Source organism: Neoarius graeffei, chromosome 20 (assembly GCF_027579695.1).
Source record: "Neoarius graeffei isolate fNeoGra1 chromosome 20, fNeoGra1.pri, whole genome shotgun sequence".
NCBI classification, from domain to species: Eukaryota; Metazoa; Chordata; class Actinopteri; order Siluriformes; family Ariidae; genus Neoarius; species Neoarius graeffei.
In genome coordinates, this window is record NC_083588.1 from 2,400,602 (window position 1) to 2,427,643 (window position 27,042).

Genomic DNA, 27,042 nt, shown 5'->3' on the forward strand with positions numbered 1-27,042 from the left:
CAGGTGGGATTTCTTGCGCGTAATACTAAGTGATTTGCATTTGGATGCATTAAAGCTGATGTTATTGCGTTTAGACCAATCCTGCATGTTCGTTAGAGTCGACTGTAAAGATAGACAGTCATCGGTGGATTTCACTAGCTTGTAAACTTTAGTGTCATCCGCGTAGAGAGCCACCTTAACTCCGTCAAGGACCTCCTCGGGGAGGTCGTTGATGAAGATCGTGAACAATAAAGGGCCAAGAAGGCTTCCTTGTGGCACACCGGAAGTGACAGGTGCCCACTCCGATGCTGCCCCATCAATGACGACTCTTTGTACCCTACCCTGCAGGTAGTCAGTAAGCCAAGCAAACAAATGACCAGAAACGCCGTATACCCTCAGCTTGGTGAGAAGGACAGAATGATCGACAGCGTCGAACGCTTTCGCAAAATCCAAATATATGACGTCCGTTTGAATGTTTTTATCCAGAGTCTACCCGATAGAATGCAGCACAGCCAGCAACTGCGTTACACATGAGCGTTTTTTCAAGAAACCGTGTTGGAGTGCCGTTATTAAAAGCTTCACGTGATCGTATAACCGTGAGCCAACACAGCGTTCCGAGATTTTGCCAATAATTGAAAGAAGTGAAATTGGCCGATAATTTTCAACATGTTCCTTTGAGTCCTTTTTGTGAACAGGTGTTATGTCGGCCGATTTCCATTCACGAGGAATCTTGCCCTTTGCCAGCGAATAGTTAAAAAGTGTGCATAAACTGGGCACAATTTGCTCGCTACACTCCTTTAACAGGCGCGCTGGAATGCCATCTGGACCTTGGGCTTTAGAGATGTCGAGTGCATTCAAGCATTCCTTGACTTCATCGATCGACACTTCAACTTCTGAAATTTCCATATCCATATTTTTTCTGAGGTCCTCAGAAATCTCCTTTGTTCGTGCCATGATACACTTCCACAAACATGTGTTGTGAAGATCAGACTTTGATAGATCCCTGTTCTTTAAATAAAACAGGGTGCCCACTCACACCTGATTGTCGTCCCATTGATTGAAAACACCTGACTCTAATTTCACCTTCAAATTAACTGCTAATCCTAGAGGTTCACATACTTTTGCCACTCACAGATATGTAATATTGGATCATTTTCCTCAATAAATAAATGACCAAGTATAATATTTTTGTCTCATTTGTTTAACTGGGTTCTCTTTATCTACTTTTAGGACTTGTGTGAAAATCTGATGATGTTTTAGGTCATATTTATGCAGAAATATAGAAAATTCTAAAGGGTTCACAAACTTTCAAGCACCACTGTACATGCACATCGGCTTCAGCAGGTGCTTCATCGCTTGGATGAAAAACATGAGCAAATCCTGAGACGTGACTGACAGGGAAGTGAAACAAGCGTGCTGTGTTTTGAGCTTGATCTCACTCTGATAACGACCTCTACGTTCTGACAGCTGATTTATCCAGATAACAAAAACACGCTGCTTTCAGACGTGGTGAGAAACGAAGACACCCATCCGGATTCCGGTTCTGTCTGGTGGATAATTCATTCAAAATACAAAACTAACATCCACATAAATTCAAATTCATTTCAAAATGGAAACCGAACTTGATATTTTCAAAGTTTTAAAAGACTCTTAGAGGGTGAACACAATTCATAATTAAAAATGTTGTGAATGTTTTTAAGTGCTGAGCTGAAACATGGAAAAAATATGTGGAATGAACTCATTCCGAAGACGACAGTAAAGTCACATGATCATATAAAAACACCGTCCACGCGGAAACAGCCAGCTTTTCACATTTAGAGCGTTTTTTTTGTTTTTTTCCCCTGAGCATTTCAGACACCGATACAAGATTATATCTAGAATCAAAAAAAATTTTGGCAAAAAAAAAGTCGTTTTACTTTTTCACTTCTGGGGAAAACGATTTGAATTCTCTCATGAGTCTTCCTGTATTCACCCAATGACATGCTCTCCAGAGGGTAGAACAGATATGCCCCACCTCCGGGGGTGTGTCTCGTTCTACTCGAGCAGCTCATTAATATTAAACATGGTTGGTCTGTGCGTTTCTGGCGTGTCATCCTGCACACTCTTCCCCTTTTCGAGCCAATCAAGCTGCGTCTCTCCACTTGACTTCAACTCAGAAAACGCACCACATCTGGACATCAAGGATATCATCCTGGTTCAAGTGGACGGGATGTTTTTGTCCCGACTCTTTTCTGGAGCATTATTCGGATCAACCAGTCCCAAAAATAAATCACGCCTCCTCACAGTCACAACACTGTCATAAATCTTCTGAGAAGGAGTTTTTCAGCCATGTTTTGTATTTTATTGATTTTTTTTCCGCCAACATTGTGCAGATGTGCAAGTAGAATTTGGTGCATAAAATATCCACCACTTACACAAGGTGTGATCTTTTGTGCTCACATTTTGTGCATGAAGTCTATTTAATTATTTCTTTTTTTTTTAAATAAATTAAAAAATAAATAAATAAATCGATTAGAATTCTCTCAACAGGACGAGATGACCAAACACTAAACCCTAATCCCGCTCTCCTCGCAAGGCACATAGGTGTTTTTGGCAACATTTTTAAACCCCACCCTCTTTTTCAGAATGTGTGTCCTGGAATGAACCCATGCAAAAAAAAAAAAAAACAACCACCCAAGAATCAGGAAGAAAGTGCGTGTGTGTGTGCTTTTCAATCTTACTCTGCACGATCGTCTGATAGACTTTGGCTGCTGGAGAATCTGGCACTTCATTCAGGAAAGACTTTCCCTCGTCACAGCTTCTCCCTGAGAATAAAAAAAAAAAAAAGGAGAATTACAATTAACAAAAGCGGAACCCGGTGTAAAAAGAGAGAACTAGAAACTGCTGGTGACAGGAGTTCTCCTCTAAATTCTGAGTAACATGAAAACTCAAAGTGATAACATTTCTATCCACTGTTTCCAAGAGTGTTCTGCTGAAGGATTTTATATATGTATAAAAAAATATATACGATGAGAGATGGATATTAACCCCTTCAATGCCCTTGGATGAGTCACGTATATCATGAAATCTTTTACTTTAGGACATACGCTACTCGTCATAAACACCTCCTTTTATGTTCCTGACATGGCACATTACTCTTACTTCACAGTGGCACATATGAATTACAGTCAATGCCTAAAACATTCTTCCGTCATAACGCACAGCGGTAAAAGATTTCATGACGTATGTGACTCGTCCAAGGGCACTGAAGGGGTTAATGGAAAAGTCCTGTTGGATTCTGTTAAACTGGTTTAGTCAAAGACTGAGACCAATATTCTCTTGTGTCATCACTGTAAGGAATAAAACATCTCCCGCAGTGCTATTATAGAAAAATAATCAACAAGGGAGTTGCGTCTTGAAGTGGAGTTGATTCTTTTCCACTCACAGCACGTCCTGGAGCATTTTATTGCTCTTACTCTCCAGCAATCTTCCAGTTGTTTCCATCATTATTTATTAAACAATGTCAAAGTGGACTTTTTAATCTATTTATACAGTGGTGCTTGAAAGTTTGTGAACCCTTTAGAATTTTCTATATTTCTGGATCAATATGACCTAAAACATCATCAGATTTTCACACAAGTCCTAAAAGTAGAAAAAGAGAATCCAGTTAAACAAATGAGACAGAAATATTACACTTGGTCATTTATTTATTGAGGAAAATGATCCAATATTACATATCTGTGAGTGGCAAAAGTATGTGAACCTTTGCTTTCAGTATCTGGTGTGACCCCCTTGTGCAGCAATAACTGCAACTAAACATTTGCGGTAACTGTTGATCAGTCCTGCACACCGGCTTGGAGGAATTTTAGCCCGTTCCTCCATACAGAACAGCTTCAACTCTGGGATGTTGGTGGGTTTCCTCACATGAACTGCTCACTTCAGGTCCTTCCACAACATTTCCATTGGATTAAGGGCAGGACTTTGACTTGGCCATTCCAAAACATTAACTTTATTCTTCTTTAACCATTCTTTGGTAGAACGACTTGTGTGCTTAGGGTCGTTGTCTTGCTGCATGACCCACCTTCTCTTGAGATTCAGTTCATGGACAGATGTCCTGACATTTTCCTTTAGAATTCGCTGGTATAATTCAGAATTCATTGTTCCATCAATGATGGCAAGCCGTCCTGGCCCAGATGCAGCAAAACAGGCCCAAACCATGATGCTACCACCACCATGTTTCACAGATGGGATAAGGTTCTTGTGCTGGAATGCAGCATTTTCCTTTCTCCAAACATAACGCTTCTCATTTAAACCAAAAAGTTCTATTTTGGTCTTATCCGTCCACAAAACATTTTTCCAATAGCCTTCTGGCTTGTCCATGTGATCTTTAGCAAACTGCAGACAAGCAGCAATGTTCTTTTTGGAGAGCAGTGGCTTTCTCCTTGCAACCCTGCCATGCACACCATTGTTGTTCAGTGTTCTCCTGATGGTGGACTCATGAACATTAACATTAGCCAATGTGAGAGAGGCCTTCAGTTGCTTAGAAGTTACCCTGGTGTCCTTTGTGACCTCGCCGACTATTACACGCCTTGCTCTTGGAGTGATCTTTGTTGTTCGACCACTCCTGGGGAGGGTAACAATGGTCTTGAATTTCCTCCATTTGTACCCAATCTGTCTGACTGTGGATTGATGGAGTCCAAACTCTTTAGAGATGGTTTTATAACCTTTTCCAGCCTGATGAGCATCAACAACGCTTTTTCTGAGGTCCTCAGAAATCTCCTTTGTTCATGCCATGATACACTTCCACGAACATGTGTTGTGAAGATCAGACTTTGATAGATCCCTGTTCTTTAAATAAAACAGGGTGCCCACTCACACCTGATTGTCATCCCATTGATTGAAAACACCTGACTCTAATTTCACCTTCACATTAACTGCTAATCCTAGAGGTTCACATACTTTTGCCACTCACAGATATGTAATATTGGATCATTTTCCTCAATAAATAAATGACCAAGTATAATATTTTTGTCTCATTTGTTTAACTGGGTTCTCTTTATCTACTTTTAGGACTTGTGTGAAAATCTGATGTTGTTTTAGGTCATATTTATACAGAAATATAGAAAATTCTAAAGGGTTCACAAACTTTCAAGCACCACTGTAGCTATGTTTAAAGTTTCAGAACGTCAAGTGAAAAAGCTCCTGCTCTCACCAGCCTTTTATAAAGTTAAATAAAAAATGCAGCTTCTTGTGTTTCAAGAAAAAAAAAAGATAACTCCTTCGATAAATGTTAACTCTAATGATAAATCCTGAAACAAAACCGTGACACGTGTGTGTTCATCTGGAGCGTCTTCTAAACAAGTCCCTGTGAAGGAGCTGCGATTATTTTAGAAACCATAACAAACACATTCACAGAAAGCTGTGACCTGTGGTTGCATTCCTGTCGGAAAGTTAATAAGTAATAAAATCAACCCCTTCTGACTAATCAGAATCCAAAATTGAGCAGCGCCGCGGCGTCGCGTACCTATCCGAGGGTCCAGAGGAACTCGGCCCAGCAGAGGCAGACTGAGCTCCTCGCACATCTGCTGAGCTCCTCCTGTGGTCGGAGGGAAAATCTGAGATGTGTTCTGTGGGAAGGAAATCAAAGAAGTTGTAATGAAATTATGGAAAGCATTTCAGATATGCAGGGGAAAGTCTGTTTAGGCCAAAGTTATTTCAACCTTAAAAAAAAAAAAAGAGGAAAGCGATTCAAGCGCAGAGGAAACAAGGAAGTGTTTGTAATGGGAAAACACCGCAAATGCCAAGATAAGTATTTCTCCACAGTGGTGTTTTTAAGTGGTGGACACGATGCAAATATTAACAAAGCAAACACCGACACCACAGTCCTCATGCAGGGAAAGTCCCACAGAAGCCACTGGTTTCTGACCTTGGGTAAAAAGCAAAAACAAGGTGAAATTTAACTGGATTAAACGCAATCTCTGTGGCGCGTCGTTCTCCTTCCTTGCGTTCGTCCCGCATGAGTGCAGGGTCAGCAGCTCGGCTCAGCTGTCTCCACATACTCCAATCAAAGACATCCTCTGGTTTTGCTTTAATGGATTTAGGTCCTCCTTTATTGTGTCAGCTCATCTCTTTTTGATGATATTTTCAGACAAGCGGAAAAGAAAAAAAAAAAAAAAAAACTTTCCTGCTTTTCCGTGACAGTGTTTGTTTATCGTTTGCATTTGAATAAAGCAGCCTGTTCTGTGTTACTCGGCGTTTACTGTGACGTGAGAAAATGAGATTTGTGAGAAAACGTGATGCAAAGCAGGCAGATTTTTTGAGAAGTTCATCAGAGGGAAAATAATCCGACTTCTTGTGCTGTGTCAATAGATTGTGTGTGTGTTTGTCGGTGAAGTTATTTGTCGCGTTTTTTTTTCTACAGAGACTCCAGAGTTAGTTGAGTTAGATTTGAAGAACACATTTTTATTCCATGGAAAAAGTGTCCTGTATGTGTAATAATGTACAGCCCTGAGAATATACGTGACTTCACCGTAGACGGAAGTAACACAGCTCTAATGCTGCAAAAACAGATGTAAAGTGTGATAGAGCTGCTGTGTGATTGTGTACAAAGAGATTTCACAAGAAATCATCTCTCTCTTTTTATAGACTGCTAAAAGATAAAGAAAAGAGACACACAGACAAACAAAGTACAAATGTTTAAAAAAAGTTTATTCAAAAAAGGAATATTTGTTATTAACTTTTTCTTTTTTTAAATAAAAGGATTATTTATTACTCTGTCCACACTAGGGATTTTGTACTGATACGATACTACTTTCGTACCACAACACCTGTCCACACTAGCAACTATACCGGTACTGTAGCGGTATAACTGTATCGGTACGAAACCCACAAATGTATGGGTTTCGTACCGGTACAGTATCGGTACTGTAGCGCTTCGCTGTAGTGTGGACAGATGAAGCGGCTCTGTATCGATACAAATATAATGCGCAAAGTCACACACCTCAATCGATGTCTTTGCTGAATAAAATAGTGAAGAACGGAGATTCGTTTTCTTTGTTTCTTTCTCAACTGCCTCGCACGTTTTATACGATTCAACTGAATAAATGACCACCAGAAATACAGACTGTACATTGGCAACAAAAAAAACACGCACGTTGTTTCATCCAGCATATTCTCGGAAGGAAGTTACTCAGTAACCACGGAAACATTTCGCGCACGCGCATTTCAACTACCGTGAAAGAAAATCGCAAACATTTCTCGCTAGTGTGGACAGATGCACTAAACTGTACCGGTATACTTTGTATCGATACACTTATACCACTTTCGTACCGGTATAAGTGTGAACACAGTGTTCGTTAACGGGCAGGTTTTTTTGTCTTCCCCTCCCCCATAGAGACTCCAGAGAGATTTAGTCAAAAGACAAATACTACATGTCTCTGGAGTCTCCATGGGGAACCCCCCCCAAAAAAACCAGGACGAATAACTTCACTGACACACACACACACACACACACACACACACACACACACACACACACACAGAATAATCCCTTTCCACAGGACAAGAAGTTGGAATATTTTCCCTCTGATGAACTTCTCAAAAAAATCTGCCTGCTTTGCATCATGTTTTCTCACAAATCTACGTTCAAGTAAACACCGAGTAACACAGAACAAGCCGTTTTATTCAAATGCAAGAGAAACAAACGCTGTCCATCACAAAACAAAAGCAGGAAAACTGATTTTTTTTTTCTGCTTGTCTGAAAATGATGTCACACCGATATCCAGATCGATCTCATCATAAACATGAACACAGATCAGAGTACCCTCAATCGCTGGATCAGATACAACAAAATATGTTCGATTTATTAATTCATCTGACTGAGGATCAAAACATCACATGCAACAAGCGGCCGTGCTCTTCGGGTCCTGTCGGAGTTGTTTTATTCCTGATTACGTTTACGTGCAAATATCCTGAGGATTTTCACTTGAAAAAGTTGTTGAAGGTAGGCATGCGACGATATATTGTGTGCAATGATAAATAAACCGTGATACAAATTTATGATTCAAATTGATGACGTAATAAATAAATGAACGGTGATTATTAACAGGCTGCGTAATATCCTAGTTTTTTCTGAGTGGTAACTGAATTGTTTCAGAATCAGAGGGTGTAATATTTAAATAACATTGTCTGGCTGTTTTTCGTGGTCTATCAGATATATTCCATTCAGCTCGCATGATACTGAACGAGTCAAAGACGAGTAGCTGAATGGAAAATATCTGATAGACCATGAAAAAAGCCAGCCAATATTATTATTATTATTATTATAATACATACACATTCCTTCCGGGTGCTCAACATGTCTCTATTTTTCAAAATTCTCTCAAAATCTTCTATATTTAACGAAGCAAACCTGGCGGCCATGTTTGTTTACAAATTGTCACAGTCACTCACCCACTAGTGTGGAAGTTTTACGTCTCCGACGTGTAACGTCATGCTGTCTTGACAACCATGCAATATCGTAAATCATGTTCAATGCTCATTCTCCATTGGGTGGAGTGACTTAATACATGTAGGATAAGCAATATGCTAACAATATTGCATGCTATCAAACCAAATGAATGAAACCCCCTAGAAGGGAATAGAACACGTTTTTATTCCATGGAAAAAGTGTCCTGTATGTGTAATAACGTACAGTTGTGAGAATATATGTGACTTCACCGCAGATGGAAGTAACACAGCTCTAATGCTGCAAAAACACATGCAAAAAAAAAAAACAGATGTGTGAAAGAAGTGCTGTGTGATTGTGTATAAATAGATTTCACAAGAAATCAGAACTCTCTCCCTCCCTTTTTACAGACTGCTGAAAGATAAAGAAAAAAAGAGATGCAGAGACACAAAGTACAAATGTTCAAAAAAGTTTATTCAAAAAAGGAAAATTTGTGATTAATTTTTTCTTTTTTTGAAATAAAAGGAATAATTTTAGTTAACAGGCGATTATATTTTACACCCAGCTTTACAAACGTGGGTAAATAATGATTGTTGGGTCTGAAGGAAATTAAATAATTTTTTTTTTATTTAATAAAATGAATATTTAATTTGATAAAGCAGAGGAAAACAAATGTTTCATTTTTGGGAATAACATTTTCTTCACTATTTTTAAAAAAAATAATCACAGGAATATACAATATCATGAATTGAACTGAATGGCGAATTTGGCAAATCATGATAAACCAAGGTGATGGATTAACGCTTGTCCAATTTTGGAAATTTATTCACTCAAATCAAGTCACAAACAATTCTAAGACTGCAAGATGTCCGGATAAACATCAACATGAAAATAAATGAAAAGTCGACTTGTAAATGAATATACTGTTCATGTGTTTTCCTGTGATTAAAGGTTTAAAAACGCAGACTGCGAGAATTTAATTGGAGCTCAAACATCATGATTTCACTTTAATTTTTAGATTTCAAAAAGTTCTTCTGATTCTCGAGTTAAAGCTTCTCGAAACTCGAGTCAGATTTGAAGAACAAAGTCTTGCTTACAAACTTTTAGTGCTGCTGAAGACAACTTTTTCTTGTGAATATGACCTTCAACGCTTTCTTAAGTATGACAAAAAAAGGAACAGATTCAAAGATTAGCATTATATGTGTGCGTGTGTAAGAGCTTGCCATTTAGAGAAGAGTTTAGTGTGTAGGCCGTGTAAAAATAAAAAGTAGTCAGACGCAGGATATGATCTCAGATATTCTGTAAAAACTCACACTGTGAACGCAAAGGCATTTTCACACTCACGCTCATAAAACATGATCTGTAAACAGGCCTCCGCTGGGGGCGGGGCTTATTATCAGCAGGTATTAATTTCACTTGGAACGCTTTCTTCCGATTGTGCAGGTTTGAAAAACAGGTGACAATCCATTTATTTGTATTTATCTTCCTTTGGTATCAACTAACACACACACACACACAAAACATGCTACACACACACACACACACACACACACACACACACACACACACCACGCTACACACGCACAACACGCTACACAAACGCGCACAACACTCTACACACACACACACACACACACACACACAACACGCTACACACGCACAACACACTACACAAACACGCGCACAACACTCTGCACACACACACACACACAACACGCTACACACACACACACACGCTATACACACACACACACACACACACACAACACGCTACACACGCACAACACGCTACACAAACACGCGCACAACACTCTACACACACACACACCACGCTACTCACACACACACACACACGCTACACACACCACACTACACACGCACACCACGCTACATACGCACAACACGCTACACACGCACAACACGCTACACACACCACGCTACACACGCACAACACGCTACACACACACCACGCTACACACGCACAACACGCTACACAAACACGCGCACAACACGCTACACACACACCACGCTACACACACACCACGCTACACACGCACAACACGCTACACACACACCACGCTACACACACACCACGCTACACACGCACAACACGCTACACAAACACGCGCACAACACTCTACACACACACAAAACACGCTACACACGCACAACACGCTACACAAACACGCGCACAACACTCTACACACACACAAAACACGCTACACACGCACAACACGCTACACAAACACGCGCACAACACTCTACACACACACAAAACACGCTACACACGCACAACACGCTACACAAACACGCGCACAACACTACACACACACAAAACACGCTACACACGCACAACACGCTACACAAACACGCGCACAACACTCTACACACACAAAACACGCTACACACGCACAACACGCTACACAAACACGCACACAACACTCTATACACACACAAACACACACAACACGCTATACACACACACACACACACACAAAACGCTACACACACACAACACGCTACACACACACACAAAACACGCTACACACACACACACCACGCTACACACACACACACACACACCACGCTACACACACACACACACACACCACGCTACACACACACACCACGCTACACACACACACCACGCTACACACACATGCTACACACACACACACAAAACACGCTACACACACACACACACACACACCACGCTACACACACATGCTACACACACACACAACACGCTACACACACACACACACACACACACACACACACAACACACGCACAACACTCTATACACACACACACACACACAAAACACGCTACACACACACAAAACACGCTACACACAAAACACACAAAACACGCTACACACACACACAAAACACGCTACACACACAAAAAACACGCTACACACACAAAAAAACACGCTACACACAAAAAACACGCTACACACACACAAAACACGCAACACACACACAAAACACGCTACACACACAAAACACGCTACACACACAAAAAAACACGCTACACACACACAAAACACGCTACACACACACAAAACACGCTACACACACACACAAAACACGCTACACACACACACACACACACACACAACACGCTACACACACACGCTACACACACACACACACGCTACACACACACACACGCTACACACACACACACACACACAACACGCTACACACACAAAACACGCTACACACACACACACACACACAACATGCTACACACACACACACACACACAACATGCTACACACACACACACACACACAACATGCTACACACACACACAACATGCTACACACACACACACAACATGCTACACACACACACAACATGCTACACACACACAACATGCTACACACACACACACAACACGCTACACACACACACACACACACAACACGCTACACACACACACACACACACACAACACGCCACACTCACACACACACAAAACACGCTACACACACACAAAACACGCTACACACACACAAAACACGCTACACACACACAAAACACGCTACACACACACAAAACACGCTACACACACACAAAACACGCTACACACACACAAAACACGCTACACACACACACACACACACACGCTACACACACACAAAACACGCTACACACACACAAAACACGCTACACACACACAAAACACGCTACACACACACACACACACACAACACGCTACACACATTTTAATTCTTTTATTTGGATCTTAACACAGGGCAAAAAAAATAAATAAATAAAAAGATCCAAACATTAGCTCGAAGTACGTCATAGAAATGAACAGGTCAGATCAAACATGAGAGCCAGGTGCAACTCATCATTAACAATTTATGGATAAACATGACACCTTCGTCTCTAGATGGACAAACTACCAACAATAGCAGAGATGGAGCAGAACTTTGCCAATCTTTTTGCATTTGGCTTACTTAGTCCACACAACTGTCGTCCTCTCACAACAGGTTTATGCCCATGTCCAAGACTCCCAAACACACGTACAATTACTTTGCATTGAAAACCCAAGTTTGTTATCCTGTCAACAAGTGGCTGATACTTCAGCCATTTAGAGTTAAAACAAATATCCATATATCAATCAAAACAACATCCTATTTCAATAACAGTTACAGTTTTAAAATTCACATCTATGACGGTGATATCTGGAGTATTTGGAATATTGTGAAAAATGTTATTGTTTGCAATGTTGTTATTTAACCAGTTCATTTGAACCACAGAGTGTTTGTATATTCGTGTTGTCCTTTCTAACAGATCTGTAATACATTGCGACACCAGGTCCACTAGTCTGTCATGCCTTGAAATGTAAAGGCCTTTGTAAAAGCAACATCCATTCAAGACATGTGCAGTGGTCTCATTTTCAAGAGTGGCAGGGTGAAGAATGCATTGCAGATTGTAGCTGGATGAGTACCAAGTAGCCAGATTGGATCTTGTAGGCAGGACCTGAATACGGGCCTTCACTGTAAATGTGAGGATGTCTTCGCCAAGAGAGTTGTTTGAAAATATGGAATGGGACAGGGAATGGTCAGCAAATGAGAAAGATGCCAATTTTCCCTGCAACCTTAGATTTTTCCAACACTGTGCACTTTGAGAGCGCTTCATTTTCATGATCGCCGCTCTCGCACCTTTCGTCGGCAGGTCATATTGCATATACCATTCACCTCATACATTACGCGGGGGTAGATGAGCAGGTCATTAATGATGATGTCTTTAAGTGCGACTGTTTCGCTGCCTGGTCTTGCCCACTTCATGTTAATCCCAGTCCGAAGGCAAAGATCATTTAAATCGAGCCAGTCAGACCGCACACCAAACCCCACCGCTTTGATATTAAATTTTCCATTATCTTTCAATTGAAAGCCGAGAAACTGCGATTCGCCTTCTTGCGCAAATGGGACTTTCCGCTTTTGGAGATGATTTATTAGTGAGGCACAAGCCAGCTCTCGGACTGTCGGGTCACTGTTGTTAAGCATGTTAAGTAAGTGTCCAATTCTGGTGGCGGTGTATACCCACTCAATATTAGGGACCCCAAACCACCCTCCTTTCGAGATTGAAATATGACTTCTCGGGTTGAGTGCGTGTTCAACCCTAACCACTTCCTCACCAGTTGTACAGTCTTATTATTTTAGTTCTATGAGTGATTTTTGTGGAATGTGGATCTTTGCAAATAAATGGTGAATTTTGGCCAAGGCCATTTCACCTATAGCCTGAATCTTCATTTCGGTAGGTAATGGACTACGGTCAATTAGATCCAGTCTGTTTATGTACTCATTAATGAGCTCCGAAAGTTGCGCATCCCAATTTCCTGCTATATTAAATTTATGGCCAAGATACACTACCGTTCAAAAGTTTGGGGTCACTTTGAAATATCCTTATTTTTGAAAGAAAAGCACTGTTCTTTTCAATGAAGATCACTTTAAACTAATCAGAAATCCACTCTATACATTGCTAATGTGGTAAATGACTATTCTAGCTGCAAATGTCTGGTTTTTGGTGCAATATCTCCATAGGTGTATAGAGGCCCATTTCCAGCAACTCTCACTCCAGTGTTCTAATGGTACAATGTGTTTGCTCATTGCCTCAGAAGGCTAATGGATGATTAGAAAACCCTTGTACAATCATGTTAGCACAGCTGAAAACAGTTGAGCTCTTTAGAGAAGCTATAAAACTGACCTTCCTTTGAGCAGATTGAGTTTCTGGAGCATCACATTTGTGGGGTCGATTAAATGCTCAAAATGGCCAGAAAAATGTCTTGACTATATTTTCTATTCATTTTACAACTTATGGTGGGAAATAAAAGTGTGACTTTTCATGGAAAACACAAAATTGTCTGGGTGACCCCAAACTTTTGAACGGTAGTGTATGTTTCATGACGTGAATAAACTTGTATAGGTCTCTGCTGAATTGTGAATAAAGGCAATTTATCGGATTTAGATGAATACCAGCGGCTTCCTCCATTACGTCTCTCATAGAAGACAGCGCATTTGTCCTGTCTCACTTTCAGTCTTGACCATTGCAGAAATGCATCTGTGCACTTGAGCATTAGATGGATAACGCTCTCAGTTCCCGATGTAATTTGTATGTCATCTGCATACCCCTGGACTGGGTTAGGGGAGCGCACTGTGCTACACACACACACCACGGGACACACACACACACACCACGCGACACACACACACCACGCTAAACACACACACACACACCACGCTACACACACACACACACACACACACACACACACACCACGCTACACACAGTTTTAAAGAAGATTGTGAGCCACGCAGGTTCGAATTCTATTTCAACGATAATATAAAAGTTCACGAACAAAGTGCAAGCTGAATTGAAAGGAAAATAAATTCAAGTGAATGTGATGATACTTTTATTTGCAAAAATATGAAATAAAAAAAATTAAAAAAACACGACTAAGAAGGATTTTTTTTTTGTCCTGTAAAATTTTACAATTTTAAAGATTCGGTATAAACTTTTACGATCAAATCAGCTGCTTCCAATCAAATTTCTAATTATTTATTTAAAAACATTCAAAAATGTTTTTTTTAATATAGTGTCCTTGTGATCGCTCTGAAAAGTGTTTTGTGAAAAAAACAAGATGGCCGCAACAGGTAGTTCAGGTACAGGTCGCTTAGGAATACTCCTTACTCTATTGATTTATTGTCTGCTTTTAAAGTTTGTAGATACTGGAACAACATTTGTTGATTCAGGACAGTATTCTAATCAATGTTTCTCTCAGGAACGGAGTAAACTCGGTAAATCTAATCACAAACATTTTGGCTATGGCAACCTCACGCTGCTGTCCACTTTAGTGTATCCTAGTTGGCAAGCGGTAGCCTCTGAACGTCATGGTAGGAAAACGATCAAAACCGCATCTAAACGCCAAAGCTTCGAGGCAGCTATAATTGCCATCTGCCTTCTGATGTCCGGGGATATACATCGGTGTCCCGGTCCATCTCCCACTCGTGAAATGAGAGACCAATATGGAATCCAGCAAAGCAGACGACTAACAGGCCTACCTGAAAACAACATCATGAGCACCGCGGTGATTCCTCAGGTAAGCTCGGTGGAGCGGGGTTCTTCCGTCGGGTTTGGTTGCATTTCAACTAACGCGGATATTTCTGCTGATTTAAAATCCATGGGAGATACGAAGACATTGGCCGAGGTCAAGATCGGAAGAGCAGACGGGATTGAATGTGCCTCTGAAGACTGGCTTCTAGAGTCGAGGTGCTCGTGGAGGGGAAACATAGAGGCCGACGCAGCAGCCATCCTTGGACAGACGGAGAATGAAACAACAACGCAGCGTTTGGAGGATATTGTTAATCATGGGGATGTGGTAACTGAAGTCCTACGGGCAACTAGGTCAAAACGACGAATAAATAAAGCCATAACTAAGCATCGTAAATGGAAAGTTTTTAACACCGTAAACAACTCTCGATTAATTTGGGACGTACGTAGTAAACCAAAAGGACTCTTAGGTGGTCACATAAATATAAGAAGTATTCTTTCTAAATGCGAACAAATACAACATGTTTTACAGGATTCAAATATGGATTTCCTCGCAATATCTGAAACTTGGTTAAAGGACAACTCACCACATGCGGCTATTAATGTGCCTGGTTTTAACATTTTTAGAAATGATCGTAAACATGGAAAAGGTGGAGGAGTTATGTGCTATGTAAAAGACACAATTAGATGTAATGTAATCAAAGATATAGCATGTGAACTTGAATGTTTGTGTTTAAATATTGTACTCTCGCCAGAAATGTCATTAACTCTAATTGTAATCTACCGTCCGCCCTCATCAAATGTTGGTTTCTATGAACAACTTAGAGACATGTTGCAGCAGTGTGACTTCAATAGAGAGGTGATTGTAATAGGAGATCTGAATGTGAATTGGGAAGATAAGTCTGCAAGAAAACAACTGAAACAAGTAACTGACAGTTTTAATCTAACACAAGTGATTAGTGGAGCAACTAGAATAACTAATTCCTCTAGTACACAAATTGATTTAATTTTTAGTAATAAATCTGAAAGAATAATTAAATCGTATAACATTATGACTGGACTCTCTGATCATAATCTGATCTTATTAGCTAGAAAAGTAAATGGAAGGATGGGGTCTGGTTCTGCACAGAGCATGGAGTATTGGAAGATACCAAATAATAAAAAGGAAGATTTTAAAAAAGCTGTGCAGAATATAAAATGGGATGAATTAATGAAATCAGATAATCTGGATTTTACTAGCCGGTATTTAGTGGATAAACTGCATAAACTAATTAAAGAGTTCTCACAAAAGACTAGAAATAAAAATAAAAGGGCTCCCCTCCCATGGCTAAATGAGAATATACTACAAATGATGAAAGAACGCGATCAGACCCTAAAAGCATCACTGAAGTCTAAATTGACAACTGACAGGCTTAAATTTACATCAATTAGGAATAAGGTGACAAAGGAACTTAGAAAAGCTAAGGCAAATTACTTTCTTGACATAATAGCAACTAATAAGGGAAATTCTAAAATTACATGGCAGCAATTAAAGAAACTATCTGGACAAAATGATGCTAGAAAACAGATCCAACTGATGATCAATGATACTCTTACAAATGAGGCAATAGATGTAGCTGAAGCATTAAATCATTATTTTGTAGATTCTGTAGCTTCTATTGCCAATAGTTTTTCCTTGCACCAGCAATATGATGCCAAGGAATCAAAGACAGGACGCAGTTTCAATTTTGAAAGAGTCTCTGAAGAACAAGTACTTAAAGTGATTGATTCACTTAAACCTAAATCCTCAAAAGATATCTATGAAATGGACTCTGCAATGATCAGGGAGTGTGCAGGCCCATTGATAAAACCAATCACTCATATCGTAAATATCTCTTTGACTCAAGGGAGCTTCCCCCAATATTGGAAGCCTGCAGTTGTTGTTCCCATCTTTAAGAATGATGACCCGCAGTTAGTTTCAAACTATAGACCAATAAGTATTCTCCCTGTTATGTCTAAAGTTATAGAAAAGTTAGTGGCAGACCAACTAGTGCGTTATCTAAATTCTAGCCAATGCCTACATCCGATGCAGCATGGGTTTAGGGCACACCACTCAACGGAAACAGCAACTGTCTATTTCATTGAAAGAGTTAAGTCTCTAATAGACAGTGGCGGGGTGGTTGGGACAATATTTCTGGATTTACGGAAAGCGTTCGATACGGTTGACCATAACATTCTTCAGTCAAAATTTGTTCAGTTTAATTTTTCTCAGTATACATCCAATTGGTTTAAATCATATCTTGTTAATCGTTCACAATGTGTTAAAATACAAAATCCTCCATTAAGGATCTTATAACAGGGGTACCCCAAGGTTCTATTCTGGGTCCAATTCTTTTTAGTCTGTATATAAATGATCTCCCATCTGTGTGCCAAGGTTGTGAGATTCTTATGTATGCAGACGATACTGTAATTTTTGTTAAAGGTAAGAATCATTCTGAGGTTGCAGCTCAGCTTACAAAAGTTATGATTAATGTTTCAAATTGGTTGAATAAATTGTCATCTACAACTTAATATTTCAAAAACTGTTGCCATGTTTTTTGCTAAAACAAAAAAATCTTACAATGAGCCTGACGTTTTTATCTCAGGGCAAAGAATTCAAATAGTTAATGAATATAAATATTTAGGTATCATCTTGGATAGTAACCTGACCTTCAAGCATCATGTTAAAAAGGTGAAAAGGATCATAAATTTCACACTTGCAAATTTTAGGCACCTTAGAAATTGTATGTCAACAGAGGCTGCAAAGATGTATATGTTTTCTCTTATAATATCACACATTAACTATTGTCTGCCAACATGGGGTACTGCAAACTCCATAACATTAAAGCCGATAATATCTCTATATAAACAAGCTGTCAAAATTCTAGATAAAAAACCAAGATCCTTTCATCACTGTATAATACTTAATAAATATAGGCTTCTGAGTTGGAATAATCTTGTTCTATTTAAAAATTGTTGTCTTGTATATAAAATCAGACAGAGCTTAGCCCCACCACCACTTTGCAGCCTCTTGCAATTTAGATCATCTGTAACCAGTGTTACTAGAGGGGCTGCTAGAGGTGATTGTGTAGTGCCTTTCAAGAAATCAACTTTTGGTCAGGCAGTTTTCACTTATAAAGCAGCTAGCGAATGGAATATAATCCCACAAAGTATAAGAGAGTCCAGTTCTTATAGTTTATTTAAATTTAGATTAAAGAAATGGCTGATAGACAATCAAGTTTGTCAGCATTAGTTTATGAGATGTTGTATTAGTATGAGTGAGTGTGTGTGTGTGTGTGTGTGTGTGGGTGCTGTGCGGGTGTGTGTAGGGGGATGGGGAGGAAGGGGGGAGGGTGTGTACTTCCGATGTGTGTGTGTGTGTGTGTGTGTGTGTGTGTGTGTGTGTGTGAGAGCCTCTGGTGCATATAGTTGTGTTGTGGAGATGTGTGTGTGTGTGTGTGTGTGTGTGTGTGTGTGTATGTGAGTACCTCAGGCTCCTCTATTGCGTGTGTGTGTGTGTTGTGTATCTCTGGTGTGTGAATGTGTGTGTGTGTGTGTGGGGGGGGTCTGTTTGTTGTAATTGTTTTATTTTTTTGCTTGCTCCTTTTGTAATTTATTCTTTTAATTGATAGGTAACTGCCATGCTCCTTCTGGCAGGGGGACTACCAATGGAAATTAGCCTTTTGGCTATAATTGGGTGCATTTACATTTTCTTTGTAAAATGTTAATTAATGTACAATGTCCCTCTATAACAAATAAAAGTTAAAATAAAAAAAAAATAAAATAAAAAAAATAAAATCTCCAGATGAAATGAGGGTATCACCCAGCCCTGACTGAATCCCAGATAATTCAAGGAATAAATTATCCTCAATCATAAATCAGCTCTTCTGTTGGACACAAAGGTTTGTGCACCCCGCTCAAATGACACCTGGCCAAATTTGTGAAGTATTTCCAAACAGAACATTTTTCTTCAGATGTTCATGCACAATTACTTTAGATTTGATGAACTCAGGGGGGATGACGACGACGGCGACACTTCTGGCATGTGCAAAAGTTTAGACACCCGACTAATTCAGTACCAAGTCACCCCCTTCGGGCGGGGGATTTAGTATCACAGCTTACAAACGTTTTTTGTTGCCATGTTGAAGGCATTTTCACCTGAGGGTGCCCAAACTTTTGCAACCAGCTGTAAATTCCAGCACCGGATTTTTTTTTTTTTTACTCGCCTTGCATTTGGGACACACGAAGCCGCTCATGTTCTCCACGACGCCGATGATGGGCAGCTTCACCTTCTGACAGAACCTGATCTCTTTCCGTACGTCCTGCAGAGACACTTCCTGTTTGGGGAAATGGAGAAATGGTCAGATTGCATTTTCCTTCACTTCCTCAAAAACTCAAGGGAATTTTGATATGCCCTGATTTTCACAAGGTGATGGAACTGGGTCAGTTTGAGGTGTGTGTGTGTGTGTGTGTATATACGTACCTGTGGTGTAGTTATAATAACAGCTCCATCGATTCCCGCTCCACTCAGGTACTGCACCACGGACAGGTGTTCATCAGAGGTTCCTGGGGGCGTGTCCATGATCAGGTAGTCCAGCTCACCCCAGTCGACATCTCTCAGGAACTGTTTTATCATGCCTACACACACACACACACACACACACACGCCAATGCACGATTTAGCAGCTATAACACTAGATGTTACAGAAGGAATAAACCACGGTGTGTTGTGCTGTTAGAGGAAATTAATCAATAATGATGTGGCACAGTGACACAGAGTCACATCTATCATTCTGAAGTTGATCATTTTCCACTGATATCACGTCATGAAGTGTTTTATTCCTCTTACACCACAGCAGTCCCATCAAACGTTTTATACATTTGTAATTACATTTCATTTCCAAGTTACATTCTGCCATCATTTATCATCAGACATCAACAGGGAAAACAAACAAACAAACAAACAAAACCCAGTAGTTAGTTTTTTTTCTTTTTTATCAGACATCTAATTTTTTAGGTTTGTTTACCTGACATGTTTCGACGTAAGACTGTCGTCTTCCTCAGAGTGTCACCGGATGTTATTGGTGACGCATCTTTTATCAGCTGATGTTTCCGAAGGCGTGGCCTTCCTGTCTGGATTGACAGGTCGGTCACGCCTTCTACTGTCAGTTCGTCCCCTGCAAGATGGCACTCCAGGTATGGGAGAGCATGTATGCTCCCTCATCTCGGTTGATGGTCCTCGGGCTTCGCTTACGGATCTCCATGGCCTCCCTGATCCAGCGCTGATGTTTGTTATCTTCTGTGCGGATGACTCTGGCATTCCCCCAGTCCATAACAATGATCTTCCCTTTTGCAATGATCTGTTATGGCTGACTTATAATTTTCCTGTTGTGCCTTTTCTTTTATTGTTCGGGTTTGTCTTGTAGCTGTCTCCTTTTCGCACTCTTTCTTATGTTCATTTTTTCTTGTGTTGCAACTCCTTCCTGTCTCCCCGATGTAAGTTTTATTGCATAATTGGCATGGAATCTCATATATGGTGTTGCATCTGTTGTCCGGATGTATTCTGTCTTTGGGATGAACCGGGATCTGACGGAGAGTTGTGTGTGGTTTGACAGGTGTGTTAATGTTGTATTTCCTCATTGCTTGCGTTCCGCGTTCAAAGAGCCATGAGGAAATACAACATTAACATACCTGTCAAACCACACACAACTCTCTGTCAGATCCTGGTTCATCCCAAAGACAGAATACATCCGGACAACAGATGCAACACCATATATGAGATTCCATGCCAATTATGCAATAAAACTTACATCGGGGAGACAGGAAGGAGTTGCAACACAAGAAAAAATGAACATAAGAAAGAGTGCGAAAAGGAGACAGCTACAAGACAAACCCGAACAATAAAAGAAAAGGCACAACAGGAAAATTATAAGTCAGCCATAACAGATCATTGCAAAAGGGAAGATCATTGTTATGGACTGGGGGAATGCCAGAGTCATCCGCACAGAAGATAATAAACATCAGCGCTGGATCAGGGAGGCCATGGAGATCCGTAAGCGAAGTCCGAGGACCATCAACCGAGATGAGGGAGCATACATGCTCTCCCATACCTGGAGTGCCATCTTGCAGGGGACGAACTGACAGTAGAAGGCGTGACCGACCTGTCAATCCAGACAGGAAGGCCACGCCTTCGGAAACATCAGCTAATAAAAGATGCGTCACCAATAACATCCGGTGACACTCTGAGGAAGACGACAGTCGTACGTCGAAACATGTCAGGTAAACAAACCTAAAAAATTAGATGTCTGATAAAAAAGAAAAAAAAAAAACTAACAAAACCCAGTAGCTTGTTCCTAAGAAATAGAAGAATAAAAACAAAATAAAATTGAGAGAGATAGAAAGCAAGCGCACAAGAGAGAGAGACAGATAGTGAGAGAGAGAGCATGCAAGAGAGAGACACAAAAAGAGAGAGCAAGAGAATGCAAGCGAGAGAGAGAGAGAGGGAAAGCGAGAGCACAAGAGAGAGACAGACATTGAGGGAGAGAGAGAGAGAGAGAGAAAGATAACATGCAAAAAAGAGAGAGAGAGATAATAATAGATAATAGATAAAGTATACTTTATTGTCCCCAAAGGGGAAATTCATCTTGGGCTCCAGTCACTGCATCACAGACCTACAGCAGCTCCCACACGACATAAAAACAACACAGAAATAGAACATACGAACATCTGCTTCACTGCATCGTACACACCCGACACAACACAGCTACAGCTCAGCAAAACAAACAGCACGGGGGGGGGGGGGGGGGGGGGTAAAAGTAAACAACAGCAGCAGTCAAGGCTACACTAAGTTAAGCACTGCAAATCCCTGATTCGGGATGCGAGTCGGGTCGTCCAGAACCTCCAGTGCCTCTCTGAGCACTGACTTTTCATACAGCGACTGCAGGTAGCACTGATCTTGATGGCCGACAATTTCCAAAGCTGTTTTAACCAAACGCCCAGCTTGGACTTTAACTGAACTGAAAGGCTGCCATACCAGGTTTGCGTACCGTATCGTATCACTCTCTCTAAAATCATCTGAAAAAATAAAAACAGGAGTTTACTGTTGACACCATACAGTCCAAGTCTTCTTGAGAAATACATCCTCTGTTGAAACCGAGCACAAAGACTTTCAACATGAATGTGCCAGGTGAGTGAGCAATCAATAAAAACACCCACATACTTATAGGAAGGAACCTGATGGATGGGTGTGTTGTATGTTGTGTATGAGCACTGGACTCGGCTCACAGACTGACCTTAGGTCAAATACCATTTCTCCCGTTTTATTAATATTAACAACAAGATGGTGAGGATCACACCAGTCTACAAACTGCTGAATTTCAGAATGGTAGGAGGCCACATCTTCATTGCCCCTTTTCCACCAAAGCAGTTCCAGGGCTGGTTCGGGGCCAGTGCTTAGTTTGGAACCGGGTTTTCTGTTTCCACTGACAAAGAACTGGCTCTGGGGCCAGAAAAACCGGTTCCAGGCTAGCACCAACTCTCTGCTGGGCCAGAGGAAAGAACCGCTTACGTCAGCGGAGGGGCGGAGTTGTTAAGACCAACAATAATAAGACCGCGGAAGATCGCCATTTTTAAGCGACGAGAAGCAGCAGCTGTACAAACGCGAAGTCATCCATTATTATTTTTGTTGTTGCTGCTTCTTCCGTGTTGTTTTTGCTTCGATATTTGTGCTAAGGTTTATGCAAAAGTAGCAACGTAACTGACGTATACAGCGACGTAATGATGTATACAGCGACGTAACTGACGTATACAACGACGTAATGACGTGGCTTCCCTTAGCACCGCGAGCTATGGAAAAGCAAACTGGTTCTCAGCTGGCTTGCAAGTTGAACGAGTTGTGAACCGGCACCGGCCCGAACCAGCCCTGGAACTGATTTGGTGGAAAAGAGGCATCTGTGTAGTAAACCAAGAATGGCGTTATCGTCAGAGAATTCAAGAATGCAGTTTTGTGGGTGTTTACTCACACACTCATTGGTATTAGTGAAAAGGACAGGCGAGCTCACACACCCCTTGTGGAGCCCGTGCTGATGGATTTGGGGTCCGAGACTGCTGTATGAACCCTCACACACTGCATCCTGTTAATTAAAAAAGAATAATACCATTTAACAATAAAAGAGCTCACACCCATCTTTTTCAGTGTCTCCAACAGTAGAAAGGGCTGAATGGTATGAAACGCCAAACTAAAATCTATAAAAGTAGACGTGCATAGGCCTTAGTGTCCTCATGGTGTTTTAGGACGATGTAGGTGATGCTACTTACAGCGTCATCCGTACTCTGACCCCGTTTGTAGGCAAACTGCCAGGGGACGAAATCCTGGTTTACCTCCGTTTTTAAAAGAGACACCATATATTTCTCGAAACGTTTCACTACAATGGATGTCAGTGCTACAGGCCTAAAATCACTGTTCCCTATGGGACAAGGCTTCTGAGGGACTGGAGTGGTGACGGTCTTTCTCCAAGGGGCTGGGACAGTGTGGGAGTCAAGTGATCGCTGAAAGAGAGGACACCGGACTGGGACAAGCTCCTCTGCACACGTTTTTAAAAGGCGGGCAGAGATTCCATCTGGACCCCGAACTTCCCTGTTACACAGCTGCTGGAACAGTGACTGGATCCTTAACCAGCGCAACCAGAGAAAGCGACAGGGAGAGAGAGAGAGAAAGCAAGAGCGCAAAACAGTGAGAGTGCAAGAGAGAGAGAGAGAAAACGAGAGCGCAAGAGAGAGAGAAAGAGAAAACGAGAGTGCGAGAGAGCGCAAGACAGTGAAAACGAGAGTGCGAGAGAGAGCGAGAGCGCAAGAGAGCGAAAATGAGAGTGCAAGAGAGAGAAAGTGAGAGCGCAAGAGAGAGAGAAAGCAAGAGTGCGAGAGAGAAAGAAAACGAGAGTGCAAAAGAGAGAAAGTGAGCGTGCAAGAGAGAGAGAAAACAAGAGTGCAAGAGAGAGCGAGAGAGAGAAAACGAGAGTGTAAGAGAGAGAGCACAAGAGAGACAAAATGAGGGTGCAGGAAAGAGAGAAAACGAGGGCGCACGAGAGAGAGGAAAATGACGGCGCACGAGAGAGAGAGAAAACAAGAGTGCAAGAGAGTGAGAAAATGAGAATGCAAGAGAGAAAACGAGAGTGCAAGAGTGAGAAAACGAGAGTGCAAGAGTAAGAAAACGAGAGTGCAAGAGTGAGAAAACAAGAGTGCAAGAGAGAGAAAACGAGAGTGCAAGAGAGAGAAAACGAGAGTGCAGGAGAGAGAAAACGAGAGTGCAAGAGTGAGAAAACGAGAGTGCAGGAGAGAGAAAACGAGAGTGCAAGAGTGAGAAAACGAGAGTGCAGGAGAGAGAAAACGAGAGTGCAAGAGTGAGAAAACGAGAGTGCAAGAGAGAGAAAACAAGAGTGCAAGAGAGAAAACGAGAGTGCAAAAGAGAAAACGAGGGCACGAGAGAGAAAACGAGCGCGCGAGAGAGAAAGAAAATGAGAGCGCAAGAGAGAGAAAGCGAGAGCATGAGAGAGAGAGAGAGACACAGCGCAAGAGAAAGCGAGAGCACAAGAGAGAGTGACAGATAATTGGGGGAGAGAGAGAGAGAGAGATAGTGAGGGAGAGAGAGAATGAGAGAGAGACTATAACCAAATAGAGAACTTGTTTCCTGAATGTTCCACAACATAAAACGTCACTAAAAACAGATTAAATAAAGTGATGCAACTCTTTCATCAAGAACAATGCAATAATTTGTGGTGTCTGTACAAGGGGAACAAAACACTTCAGGCCATGGTGTTATCGGAAACTCATCACCATGAGAATGCAGGGAGAGAGACTCGACTTCATGATGTCGCTCTGCTGTTTATTATTTTACTGTAACAGCACAGCACTGCACTACACCCCGGCAGCACGGCGGCGTAGTGGTTAGCGCTGTCGCCTCACAGCAAGAAGGTCCGGGTTCGAGCCCCGTGGCCGGCGAGGGCCTTTCTGTGTGGAGTTTGCATGTTCTCCCCGTGTCCGCGTGGGTTTCCTCCGGGTGCTCCGGTTTCCCCCACAGTCCAAAGACATGCAGGTTAGGTTAACTGGTGACTCTAAATTGAGCGTAGGTGTGAATGTGAGTGTGAATGGTTGTCTGTGTCTGTGTGTCAGCCCTGTGATGACCTGGCGACTTGTCCAGGGTGAACCCCGCCTCTCGCCCGTAGTCAGCTGGGATAGGATCCAGCTCGCCTGCGACCCTGTAGAACAGGATAAAGCGGCTACAGATAATGAGATGAGATGAGATGAGCACTACACCCTCGTGTTTAATTTCAGCGACGGTATCTAAAACACTGGCTCATATCAATACAATGATGCACCGTGTTGTGTTTTTTGTGAAATGAAGAATATTTTTAGTTTCGTACAACAGCAGCATGGAAAGGACGGGGGTTTCTCGTACTGAAAAGGAACCGTGTCACCCACAGCAGCACAGGTGCTGGGTGCAGATTGTGTACTATTGCCATTTTCATCCGTTTGGAGGAACTGAAACCGGTGCACTCGCTCAAAATACTGTTCAAAAACCCTGAAGCAGGAAGATGTACTCTTTCACGAGAGCCAATCGATCTTTAACACGGAAATAAAACCTGCTTCTGCTCAAACACGCTGTTTAAATGGCAATAAAATTAAAAGTTTCCTGTGGAGATCATGCTCCATGCTGTTTTACGTCACGTTTAAATGGTGGTGGTTAACTGGCAGAGCCACAAACTGCTGAGAGGAGACATGCTGAGGCACTTCCTGTTTATTAGCCATGAAACCCAGATGGCAGGTGACACACAGGAAGTCAGGTGCAGTTCGGAAAATCCGTCATGGTGTCGAGGAAATCTACCGAGGAGAGCTGATGAGACACGATGTTACTGCGTGAAGATCGATGTTGACATTTCAACATGGCAGGACGGAACCGTCACTCCAAACTCAACACCATGCCCAGACCAAGACCAAGGAAAATGACGGAGAGGGAGTTCAGGATAAACGCTATGGCAGATCTGGGCAGAAGATTGAGTCCTTCAGCAGACAGGTGAAAAGGGAGAAGAAGATAGATGATGATGAGGAGGAGGAAGATCAGAACATCAAAGACGTAGGAGCTCATCTGTCCTGCCATCAAAACAACCATGATGACCAAAACATCAAACAGAACTGAAATGTGATGATGTGCGAGAGGACCAACCTCCACGACAAACCGTTTACAACAGGAACATCAACAAACAAACAACCAAGTTTTGTTCCCGGAGGGAAAATCGACCCAAAACATTGATCAGAACTGGAATCGGATGAGAAATGAGAGGAGAGATACAATTCCAGTGAGAGGCCTGGAAAATTCGTTAATTTGGCCTAATTACAAACTCATCAGCAAAATATATGACAAAACAACGACCAAGTTTAGTGCAGAGTGATGAGTTCTTTCAAACAAAACAATCAGAACGGGAACCCGTGGAGAACTGACGGAGGAGACACGATTTAACTGAATTGTGGATGACGGACGCGACGCCATGGCAACAG

The 27,042-nt window shown here is 41.5% G+C and overlaps 2 protein-coding genes across 2 annotated transcripts in view; both read right to left on the reverse strand.

Moving 5' to 3' along the window:
- The window catches only part of nubp1 (nucleotide binding protein 1 (MinD homolog, E. coli)), a 67,487-nt gene that overhangs the window by 18,528 nt on the left and 21,917 nt on the right, over positions 1-27,042 (reverse strand). The window contains exons 7-10 of the mRNA XM_060901092.1: positions 19,976-20,130; positions 19,719-19,829; positions 5,483-5,585; positions 2,700-2,783 (exon numbers count right to left, since the gene is read on the reverse strand). Of these exons, the coding sequence (XP_060757075.1) occupies positions 2,700-2,783; positions 5,483-5,585; positions 19,719-19,829; positions 19,976-20,130 (453 nt within the window). The remainder of the gene's footprint in view (positions 1-2,699; positions 2,784-5,482; positions 5,586-19,718; positions 19,830-19,975; positions 20,131-27,042) is intronic.
- On the reverse strand, positions 22,105-25,508 carry LOC132868256 (uncharacterized). Its single transcript, XM_060901091.1, has 2 exons — positions 23,514-25,508; positions 22,105-22,163 (listed from the first exon to the last, which is right to left on the reverse strand). Exon 1 carries the CDS (start codon positions 25,193-25,195, stop codon positions 24,131-24,133), a length of 1,065 nt encoding a protein of 354 aa, XP_060757074.1. The 5' UTR covers positions 25,196-25,508; the 3' UTR covers positions 22,105-22,163; positions 23,514-24,130.

Bases quoted from the DNA above. Each gene is read 5' to 3' on its own strand.
- LOC132868256 (XM_060901091.1), bottom strand. From the start codon at position 25,195: ATGTTGTGGAACATTCAGGAAACAAGTTCTCTATTTGGTTATAGTCTC.